This window comes from Rhinichthys klamathensis, unplaced genomic scaffold (genome assembly GCF_029890125.1).
Source record: "Rhinichthys klamathensis goyatoka isolate OS25496 unplaced genomic scaffold, OSU_Roscu_1.1 h1tg000133l_1, whole genome shotgun sequence".
NCBI lineage: Eukaryota > Metazoa > Chordata > Actinopteri > Cypriniformes > Leuciscidae > Rhinichthys > Rhinichthys klamathensis.
Window position 1 is genome coordinate 5203203 of NW_026606668.1, and position 11580 is coordinate 5214782.

The 11580-nt window shown below is 41.4% G+C and overlaps 1 protein-coding gene across 2 annotated transcripts; it reads right to left on the minus strand.

Moving 5' to 3' along the window:
- Positions 1–3122: 3122 nt before the first annotated feature.
- On the minus strand, positions 3123–11364 carry qdprb.1 (quinoid dihydropteridine reductase b, tandem duplicate 1). 2 transcript variants are annotated; one of them, XM_056256955.1, is made up of 7 exons: positions 11240–11364; positions 10913–11005; positions 7829–7925; positions 7405–7545; positions 3723–3831; positions 3554–3637; positions 3123–3443 (listed from the first exon to the last, which is right to left on the minus strand). In XM_056256955.1, exons 1-7 carry the CDS (start codon positions 11330–11332, stop codon positions 3341–3343), a joined length of 720 nt encoding a protein of 239 aa, XP_056112930.1. In that variant the 5' UTR covers positions 11333–11364; the 3' UTR covers positions 3123–3340. The 2 variants fall into 2 exon arrangements, with proteins under 2 accessions (XP_056112930.1, XP_056112931.1); XM_056256956.1 differs by lacking the exon at positions 10913–11005.
- Between the last annotated feature and the right edge of the window lie 216 nt (positions 11365–11580).

An 11580-nucleotide genomic window follows, 5' to 3' on the forward strand; every position in this document is an offset into this window, starting at 1 on the left:
ATAGAGAAGTTTCTGTGGTGGGCTCCACCATAGGGGAGGCTACCTATCCCACAGTGACCGGAGACAGAGCTCGCTCTGTCGAGGGGAAGACACTAGGTTCGCCGACAGGGAAACTGCATCGTATGGGGTGCCCATTAGGGCCACCACTACATACGGAGCACCAGCCAGATTTCAAGGGCTCACCTGAAAAAGGGCAGCTCACGAGTAATGGGCCTGGAAGTGAGTTCCTCTGCTGAACTCAAACTCAACTTCTGCAAGGGTGCTAGAATGATGGATAGAGGCGGCCTTGTGTTCACCATTCCTGGGGAACTGAACTAGACCTAAGAGCGCACCTTATCACCTCGGAGAGGGGAAAGGCACTAATGCAAGCACTACACCCAGCCAATTCGTAGAGACTTACCTGGTATCACCAAAAACTCAAGACGAAACTGGCTCCATTCTGAGATTTTAGAATCTCGCTTAGGTGTTGGGTGTAGCCCAGCCTGCAGCTCTGCATAAGTCTGCTAGCGAAGCACTGTGTGCCAAGGCCAAAGTGGCAGCGACACCTTGAGTGGAGTGAGCTCTCACTCCCAGCTTGGTTACCCTCATCAGGAGGGAATGCTTGCAGGATCAACACTTGGTCCCTGAAGGGAGTTGTGGGAACTTTGGTCGCATATCCAGGCCGGGGTCTCAGGATAACGTGAGAGTAGGCCGGCACTATTCACTAACTGAAAGGGCTTGTAGGTCCCCCACCCTCTTGAGAGATGTGACCACAATCAGGAGGGCCATCTTTATAGAGAGGGCAGTAAGCTCCACTGATTAGATTGCAAGGGCTCAAAAACAAATCTTTTTGTAGGGCCTGCAAGACCAGAGAAAGATCCCAAAAGGGGATGACGCGCGGTCTCGGGGGATTCAACCTCTTATTGCCTCTCAGGAACCTAACTTTCAGGTTGTGCTTTCCTAAAGCCCTGCCATCCACAGTATCATGGTAAGCTGCTATTTCAGCCACATACACTTTCAAAGTGGAGGCAGAAAGGTGCCTCTCGAGGCCCTGCTGTAGGAGGAAAGCACTGAACTGAGGCCTTATAGAGGTGAGGACCACCACGTAGTAAAAATGCGCCACTTCAGGGCGTATAGCTGCCTATTAGTGGGGGCTCTAGCCTGAGAAATGGTATCTATCTCCGCTGGTGATAGTCCCCAGAGTTCCTCGCCCCATCCAGAGACTAAATGTGGAGATTCCAGAGATCTGGGCTTGGGTACCAGATTGTGGTTGGGCCAACAAGGGGCAACTATTAGAACTTATTCCTCATCCTCCCTGACCTTGCATAGTGTCTGTGCGATGAGGCTCACTGGGGGAAACGCATACTTGCGCAGGCCCCGGGGCCAGCTGTGCGCTAGTACATCCGTGCCGAGGGGGCCTTGGTCAGGGAATACCACAGAGCGTAATGGGAGGATTTCTGGGAGGTAAACAGGTCCACCTGTGCCTCGCCGAATTGACTCCATGTCAGCTGGACCGTCTGGGGATGGAGTCTCCATTTTCCACAGCGTGACCTGTTGCGAGAGTGCATCAGCTGCGAGAATGAGGTTGCCCGGAATGATGAACCCTCAGGGCCAATAGCACAGCCAGCAACTCTAGGCAGTTGATGTGCCAATGCAGATGTGGTCCTGTCCAGGAGCCCAAAACTGCATGCCCGTTGTACACAGCACCCCAGCCTGTCTTGGAGGTGTCTGTTGTGACAACTACATGCCTGGACACTCAACCCAGTCAGGCTAGGTGCCGAAGGACCTGGTCCCCGTGTTCGCAGTCCAACTCCTGTGACTGAGATCACCGTAAAGGCCTCCGCGACCTTTGTGAAGATGAGGAGACAGGGACAGCCCAAAAGGGAGGACCTTGCAAAGAGAGCAAAGCCCTCAACAGTATCGCCGAAGAGGCCGCCTTGGGAGACTGGGGCATCAAGAAAGTGAGCCTTCTCAATGTCCTTCACCTCCGCAAGGTTAAGCCACAGGTGGACCACCAAGGTGGACATCGCCCGACCCAGGGCCTGCGCCGTAACCTTCGTAGCTCGGAGAGCATAGTCGGCTGTAGGCATAGTCCAAACTCTTGAGTCGGAACTAGCCTCAGCCAGATCTTTCAACGCTTTGGCTTGATATACTTGCAAGATAGCCATTAGCGTGGAGGGGGGAGGTGGCCTGGCCAGCAGCAGTGTAAGCCCACGCCATCAGAGATTAGGTAAACTTACACACCTTGGACGGAAGGGCGGTGGAACATACTCAAGGCCAATGCTCGTGGCAGCCCGGGCAAGCATGGCAGGCAACTCAGCACCAGACTCAGACTGAGGCAACACACCGGAAAGAGGAAGCCCAGCTGACACTTCAGCGTCTGAAAGCATAAGCCTGCCCTCCGATGCTGCGATCGACAACTCGTCATCTCTGCGAGCCCCGAATGAGATGACGCATACACCCTGTGACGCAACATCATGTGATGCAACTTAGAGTAATGCAGCGTCAAACTCATCAAGAAACTGTAACTGGCGAAAGCACTGCCATTGAAACCATAGACAGTAGAAAATGCTTATGGCAAAATCGGTTTGATTTTTTTTTTTTTAATCAACATTTGTCATTTTTTTTACAGTAGCCATTTAAACAAGCAAATATATATACTGTTTCCATGCAATATGAACTCCTTGTGTAATGGGTAATTGAAAGAACATCTTTGCTGGGTCTTGAAATCAGGAATTGATTTCAAATTACCATTCTCTTTGTTTGCTTGTTTTCTATCATCAGGTGCATCTCTTTTCAAATAGGTCAGGATCCCATTTTCATGTTTCCATTTGATCAAAATTACCGAAAATTAAAGGCTCGTTTCAGGAACTATTTATTGTTGTACTGGGTAAGCCCACTTTATAAAGATAAGGCACCTACTTCACTACCTCTAAATTAATATCTAAGTTCCATAACTAAAAGGCACATTTTTTCAATGCTGACTCACTATTCTAGTCTGATCATAATCCCTCTTTGTATGGACTCAAGGGAGGACCTGTAATTAAACTAATCATTAGCGCCACCCAATGGTGAGAAACAGACTGTGACTGTCAAAGAATATTTGATAGAGAGGGAAAAAAAAAAGACAGGAACAAAATTCATCAGAATAAAACTGTTTAATTTGCCATTACATTTACAAAACAATATCTTTCACATTCGAATGCAATGATCCTATTTTTAAGACCTAGGATTTATTTACTGTAATTTGATTTTTACATGTAAACAAAAAGGCAGTAAGATACAAAGCATCACTAATGCAGAGACAGTGATGAATTATTGGCTTGGTTTGAAGGGTTTTGATTACCATAAATCATGTTGATCATAACATCGGCGTAGTTTCTGTTTTTCCATCTGCAGTAACGAGCTGCATCAGAGTACCTGAAGGGGGTCTGTTCTCTCCTGTAGTCCACTTATAGAACAGCCTAGAATGTAGAAAATGCATCATGGCTTTATCCACACACACACACGCACGCAGCCACGCACACACACACCTAAAAATACAGATGCTCCCAAGTATACAATACATACTTACTCCGTTATGTACTCTAGAGATGTCCAGGAACTGACATCACCATCTGGCATGAACTTTCTATTCATGGGTGTATCCAAAGTCACTCTAAAAGGAGTAATTAATAGTCGCCTTTAAAAACAGAAATTTGCACGGATGTAAATTAGTTACTTGGCATTTTGTTGTTCCTTACGGGAGAATTGCTACTGCAGAAGATCCTGGAGGAAGACCACTATTTGGCCCGCTCAGACTTTGGCACAACTGATGTACTGCTGCCTTAGCCATACCATAACCAATGCATCCTACAATGACAATGAGATAGAATTGTACTAACACTGCTATATACACATGCAAAATTTGGGAAAAATTGGGACAAGAAAAAAGTTGGGAAAGAAAAGTTGGGACATTTTGTAAAATGTAATAAAATCAAGATTCTGTGATTTGTTAAAGGTGCTCTAAGCGATGTCATGTGTTTTTTAGGCCAAAACATTTTTTGTCACATACAGCAAACATCTCCTCACTATCCGCTGGCTGCCTGTCCCCTGAACACACTGTAAAGAAACGCGATCTCTGTAGACAGCCCATGCTTCACAAACAGCACCAAAAACAAACTGCAGCGACCCGCTCCCCAAAACATAACAAACTGTTCCAGCCAATGACCGACAAGAAGGGTTTGGGGGTGTGGTTTGGGGGGTTAGTGTGCGGATGAGGAGGAGGGAGGGTCTAGCTAGCCTCCGTTTTGTTTGACAATAGTTCGAACGTCAACAAGAAGTGACGTCACCCAGGATCGCTTAGAGAACCTTTAATTCTCTTTAACCTTAATATAACTGACAAAAGTAAAAAGAACACATTTCCAATGTTTTCACTGGCCAAATTAATTGTATTTTGTAAATGTAAACACATTTTGATTTTGATGGCTGCAACACACTCCAAAAAAAGTTGGGACAGAGACAAAGTAAAAATAAAAAGAGTATAGAAAATCCAAGTCAAACTGTTTTTAAATAGTCCACAATTAGTAGGTGAACTGGCAATAGCTAAGGGCATCGTGTTTGGGCATAAAAGCAGCAGCATCCACCAAAGACTCGGTCTTTGCAAGCAAAGATGGATCATGGCTCACCACTTTGTGCCAAATTTCAGAGAGAATTGTCAAACAATTCAAAAATCAAATGTAAAAATCTCAATACAAGATTGCTAAGTATTTAGGTCTTTCACCAACTACCATACATAATATTGTGAAAAAATGTAGGGAATACAGAGAAATCTCAGTACATGTAGGGCAAGGCAGGAGACCTCTGTCGAGAAACCGTCATGCTACTTTATTAAATATAGCCACATGGGCTCTGGAGTACTTTGGAAAACCATTGTCACTTAACACAGTCTGACGCTGCATCAAGAAATGCAACTTTAAACTCTGTTACGCATGGAGAAAGCTTTACATTTGTTCAATGCATCTCAGATGGTCTAAAACAGGGGTCTCAAACTCAACTTAACTGGGGGTCGCTGGAGGTAGAGTCTGGGTCAGGCTGGGCCGCATCAAGTATTCCACAAAAAAATAGTATTCAAGTATTCAAAAAAGGAGCACAACTGATCCAATCTTCTCAATCTTTATTATTAACGTTTCTTCTGAACTGTTCCTCTGAATTTGAACATTCATTTCTGTACATGATTGGTTCTTCATGAGCTGTCCTTCTGACAGTTGAAGTTCATTTTACAAACTTTCCTTTTCTTTTCCTTATAACACATCTTTGTGATACTTATATTTGCTCATGTCCTTTTTATTTTCTTTATACAACACAATATGATATTGAATGTTTTTTTGGATTTCCTTTTATAATACTTAGAAAAACAATTATTGCTTTTGAAATACAAATATTTGCAGTCATGTCTGCCCGTCTTATTGAATTCTTTCTACACATGTAGCCTATAGTGTCTCAGGCAAATTACTGACTGCACAAATCAAAGCAAACCTTCTTATAAACCTGTTGGACACATATTACAAGCTCAAAATGATTATTCTCACATTGTTTTAGAGCAGGGGTCTCCAACACGTCGGTCGTGAGCTATCAGTAGCTCGTGGCCTGATTGGTGGTAGCTCGCCAAGGGGCCGTTCACATATCGCGCTCACATATTTTGCGCGCTCAAGTTCGTTATTTCAAATGTAGGCGCGGCAAGCGCGCTCATAATTGAAGCGACGCGCTCATTTTTTCCAGGCGCTGTATGTTTGTACTTCGCGGTTGTCTATGACAACTATTGACAACAAACCTGTGCAACAAACCCACCATAAGCTGTCACGAGACTATCTATGGTAGCCCATAAAAAAAAAAAAAGAAATAAAAAAAAACGCGGCACACGCAACGACGGGCCGCACTAATATTAAACTTTAATGTCAAGTAGGGGCCGGGGGCCACAAAATATCACCCCGCGGGCCGCGAGTTTGAGACCCCTGGTCTAAAAGAAATGTGTGTTGTGGTCAGATGAATACATGTTTCAGCTTGTTCTCAGTCCCAAAGACAAAAAGGATCATCCAGACTTGCATCAGTGACCGTTGCAAAAGCAAACATCTGTCATGGTATGGGGGTGCATCAGTGCAAACGGTATGGGTGACTTGCATACTGTATGTGTGAAGGTATCATTGACGTGGAGGTGTATATTGGGATTGTACAGAGACATATACTGCCATCAAGATGACATCTTTCCTGGGAAGCTAGCTAGACAATGGCAGGCCTCATTCTGCAAATGCTAATTTCTTGACACTCTACAGTACAGTGGATGTGCCTGCAGTCCAGATCTGTCTCTTATTGAACATGTACGGCCTATCATGAAAAGGAGAATCAGACAACAATGACCACAGAGTGTTGAGCAGATGTCTCGTATTAGCCGAAATTGGGCAAAGATTCCACTTGCAAAACTTCAACAATTATTATCCCCAATTCCCAAACACTTAAGTGTAACTAAAAGGAAAGGTGATGTGACAGTGGTAAACATGCCTCTGTCCCAACTTTTTTGGAGTGTGTTGCAGCCATTAAAATAATATAAATATATATTTACAAAATACAATTAAGTTGGTCAGTGAAAACTTTGAAAATATTTTCTTTGTACCTTTGTCAGTTAAATAAAGGTTCAAGAGAATTAACAAATGACAGATTCTTGATTTTATTGCATTTTACAAAATATCATGGTAGGCTACACATGGAGATCTGATCCAAGTTCTGAGTCCATCTGGGATTACATGAAGAAAAAGAAAACACTAAGACAAACTAAATCCAGAAGAGTCTCAAAGACACTTGAAGAAACCTACCTGCAAAGCTTCCTGAAAAACTATGTGCAAGTGTACCTGGACAAAAGCTGTTTTAGACGCAAAGGGTGGACACACCAAATATTGATTTTATTTAGTTAATAGAAGTTATTATTTTTGAAAGCATCCTCACTTTACAGGATTTTTACACAAGTGTCTAAAACTTTTCACAGTACCGTAGCTTTGCAGGTATGGGTTTCTTCAAGCGTCTTGGAGACGTTGCCACAGTTCTTCAGTATTTAGTCTGTCTCAGTTGTTTCTTCATGTAATCCCAGATGGACTCGATGATGTGAGATCAGATCTCTGTCTGGATCATACCGGCTGTTGTCAGACTCCTTGTGCATACAAAAATCTCACTAGATTATTACAAATAATGGCAAATGGAATGTTCGGAAATGTAAACTGATATTTCCTACTGACACACTGCAGCAAAAGATGTCGGAGATAAAAATGTATGACACTGGTCATGAGAACAGTATATATATATATATATATATATATATATATATATATATATATATATATATAAAACTAATTTAAGATAATATAAAGGTCAGGGAGTAAATACAAGCATACATACCTGCTGTTGGACCCAATGCTGCTTTAGCCCCCGCCAGTGTGAGCAACCCCCCCTCTCTCAGGTGTTTGGTTGCTAGGTGACTGCAAATTGTGGAGGTCCACACACTCTGCTTCCACATCAGATCAGCATTCTTATACAGAGCTGAGGCATATAGAATACATTCATATGAAGTATAAACTGATATAATTAATGATATACCTGAAAATGTTCACTTCTAGGAAAGAATTAGATTTAAGAGAGTAGCGCCCCCTTGTGACAATACTGAGAATGCAATACATTTCAGAAAGCAATAAAAAAAAGATTAATTTTGCATAGCAGCTAGAATGTCTATTTAATGTTTGTGTTAAATCAAAAAGTCTGAAAACCTCTGCTATAGATTTTGTGTGGCCTCTGTGTGTACATGTACTAATAAGTATGTACTAACTTTTGGCCTTGGCGCTGCCCCCTGCCCAACCTCCGGCCACACACAGGATGGCATCAACTTTATCTTCACCTAACAGCTCACCGACATCAGCTGTCACCTAACAAAAACAAAAAAGAAAGACAGATGTAACATGTTTGATTATAACACACAACATTACAAATCAAAAGTATGTTGATCTTTGAATACAGACAGGCATATATAGGGGCCTGCAAAAGTATTCAAACGTCACATTTTTACAAAAATTTGTTATGTTGATGCGTTATGTTAAACTACATATTTTTTCACATTAATCTACACTTCACACACCATAATGACAAAGCAAAAACATTGTTTAATAACTGCAACTTTATTTAAAAAAAAAAAAAAAATTAATTAGCAATTAAAAATATTTAAATTGCATAAGTATCCATACCCTTTTCTGGGACACTTGAAATTTAGCTCAGAAGCATTCCAATTTCGCTTGTAGAGGTTACTACTCTGCGAGTGGTGTTAACCTGTGGCAAATTCAACTGAATTCAATTAAACTGAAAGGCACACATCTCTCAATAAAAGGTCTATAAGCTGAAAATGCATATCAGAGCAAAAAATAAAAAATAAAAAACCGAGCCATGAGGTCAAAGGAACTGCCTGTAGAGCTCAGAGACAGGATTAATGCATTGATGAAAAAAAAGCTGCTGTATTGAAGGTTCACAGAAGCATGTAGCCTCCATAATCCTTAATAGAAGAAGTTTGGACTCTTCCTACAGCTGGCCTCCTGGCCAAACTGTGCAATCGATGGAGAAGGGCCTTGGTTAGAGTGGTGACCAAGAAGCTGATGGTCACTCTAGTTGAGCTCCAAGATCATATACTGTATATAGAGATGGGAGAAACTTGTAGAAGGACAAACATCACTGCAACACTCCACTTTATGGCTCAAGCGGCAAGCCTCTCCTCAGTGAAGACACATGAAAACTCACTTGGAATTAGCTAAAAAGCACCTAAAGGACTCTCTCAGACTCAGAACAATAATTATCTGCAGGGGCCTCATTTATAAAACTTTGCGTAGGATTTGCGTCAGAAGTGGCGTACGGATGAAACATAGGACGTGCGTACGCACAGAAATATTCGGATTTATAAAACCGTGCGCACGCACATCCTACGCATTTTTCCCTTAATAAATCACAATCAATTCTAAATGTAGCGCAGCTTTTGCGGCTTCATGTCACGCCCATAGTTGCCCATAAATAGTCCGTGAAACACCCATAAGTTAATATTCATCGATTGCGAAATCATGGCAAACATAGAGAGGAAATAAAAAAAACGTAACTTCACTCAATGTGAAGTAGAAGTTATCGTTGGCGAGGTGGAAAAGAGGAGAAAAATTTTGTTTGGAGGGCACAGTGTGGGCATTATTAATGCCAAAAAGGCACTTGAGTGGCAAAAGGTTGCAGACGCCGTAAATGCTGTAGCCTCACAACCTCGGACTGTGGCCGAAATAAAAAAGAAATTAAAAGCTACAGATGTCGGTTATAATCTACTTGGAAATGGAAAATAGTTCAGCACAAATGTAATTTCTTGCAGCTTTCTGAATGATTGAGACATATACATCATACGTTATTTTATCAAAAATAAAACAAACTAAAGGCATATGCATGAATACCATGATTCCGTAGCTGATGAAGACATTTTTACTATGAAAACAACTTTCCCCAGTGGACAAATATAATATCTATCTCCCTAATTATCTATCTATCTATCTGACTATCTCTAATTGCATCTATATCTGCTCCGCCTTACGGACACATTGGCGAGAATATCAGTTTTGTACATTATTTCGTTCTGTTTACCATCTTATTTATGAGGATGAATTGTATAACATGCCAATATTATTGCAGAACATATTTCACTTTTCTTTTTGCAAATATGTGTTAATTTGCATTTCTGTTGCAGATCGATCAAACGGGTGTTCGTGTAGACTGTTAATTGTAAGACTTGCTTTGTGAAGTCTTCGTGTTATTTATGAGAGGCAGTATTGCCATTTATTTTACACAATGTTAGTTGTGTTTAGTTTCACACAGTTTCACGTGTTTCTTCCATCTGCCGACGGTGTCGCCATTTCTCATTTCACCCGTTTTTGTGCGTACGCCTGGGTCAGAGCTTGCGTGAAGGACCGCACATTTTACCGTCAAGTTTGCTTTTTATAAATACCAATTATTGCGTAGAGAGCGGCGTACGCCTTCTTTTGTGCGTACGCAACGTTTATAAATGAGGCCCCTGGTCTGATGTTCCAAAGCATCATGTCTGGAGGAAACCAGGCACTGCTCATCATCACCTGCACAATACCTTCCCAACAGTAAAGTGTGGTGGTAGCAGCATTATTTTTCAGTGGCAGGGAATCGCAGATGAAAAAGAAAGCTAAAGACAGCAAAATATAAAGATAGCCTTAATAAAAACCTAGTCAGCATTCAGAACCTCGGACTGGACAGAAGGTTCACCTTCCGACAGGACAATGACCCTACGCACACAGCTAAAACAATGCAAGAGTGGCTTATAGACAACTCTGTGAATGTCTTTGAGTGGCCCAGAGCCTGGGCTTGAACCCAATCTAAAATCTCTGGAGAAACCTGAAAATGTCTGTCCATCGACAGTCCCTATCCAACATGACAGAGCTTGAGAAGATCCAAGGAGAAGAATGGCAGAAAATCACCAAATGCAGATATGCAAAGCTTGTCACATCATACCCAAAAAAGACTTGAGGCTGTAAAGGTGATTTAACTAAGTACTGAGGTAAGGGTTTGAATACTTATGCACTGTACTTATTTCAGTTTTTCCTTTTTAATAAATTTGCCAAGTTGTCACAGATCTGCTTTTTGCTTTGTCATTATGGTGTATGGCATGTAGATTTATGTGAAAAAAAAGTAATTTAAAGTATTTTAACATAAGGCAGCAACATAACAAAATGTGTAAAAGTAATTGGTATGAATATTTTCGCAAGGCACCGTATATATATATATATACAAAGAAAATCTCTTTATCAAGTTATTTTATCTCGATGTTGCTAGCGCCATGCTTCACAATTGTCACACATTAAATATCTTTTTGTACCTGGCTGGCTTGCTCAGTGAAGGATTCAGTCATCTTAACTGTAACATTGGCATTGGCTTCTTCATTGGCATTGAGATCTATAGAGGCAACCCACTGTAAATGACAAAACACAAGAGCTGAAATTACATTATTGACATATGACAGGCAACAAGAAAAGCACATTATAGGTATATTTTTTAATTAGAAATGCATGACACTGGTAGCTGTGACAAATTAAATAATAATTAACACCATTTATCACTTAAACACTTAGCATGTCTGATGGCACAGTGAAAAAGCAATTAATTTTCAATTACGTGAGCTGTCTTTTGGGTTGAGGCAACTTACCCAGTTTTTAGCTCTGAAGTATTGCACACATGCAGAGCCCAGAGCTCCTTTTCCTCCGTAAACAATCACTTTATGGGCTTCAGTAGCAGCCATGCTGTTTCTTTCTTCAGAAGCACAGAAAAGGCCGTTTTATGCAAACAATGAAAAATCACACGCGCCCCCTACTGGAAAAGATGAGAGGAGCAACCAGAATTGTACTAGAGTTGGTTGTTCAATCACTTTAAGATGTTTGTATGAATTTATCATCCATTTTTAAACTATTATTTTTTTCCCAATTGAATGCTTGAAAATATTTTACTAAGACTAATATATGTCAAATTCGAACAGCGCAACAAATGTAA

Bases quoted from the DNA above. Each gene is read 5' to 3' on its own strand.
- qdprb.1 (XM_056256955.1), bottom strand. From the start codon at position 11,332: ATGGCTGCTACTGAAGCCCATAAAGTGATTGTTTACGGAGGAAAAGGA. The intron at 11,006-11,239 runs GTAAGTTGCCTC...TGTCATTTACAG, and splicing joins ACTTCAGAGCTAAAAACTGG to TGGGTTGCCTCTATAGATCT. The intron at 7,546-7,828 runs GTTAGTACATAC...TATATGCCTCAG, and splicing joins GGGCAGCGCCAAGGCCAAAA to CTCTGTATAAGAATGCTGAT.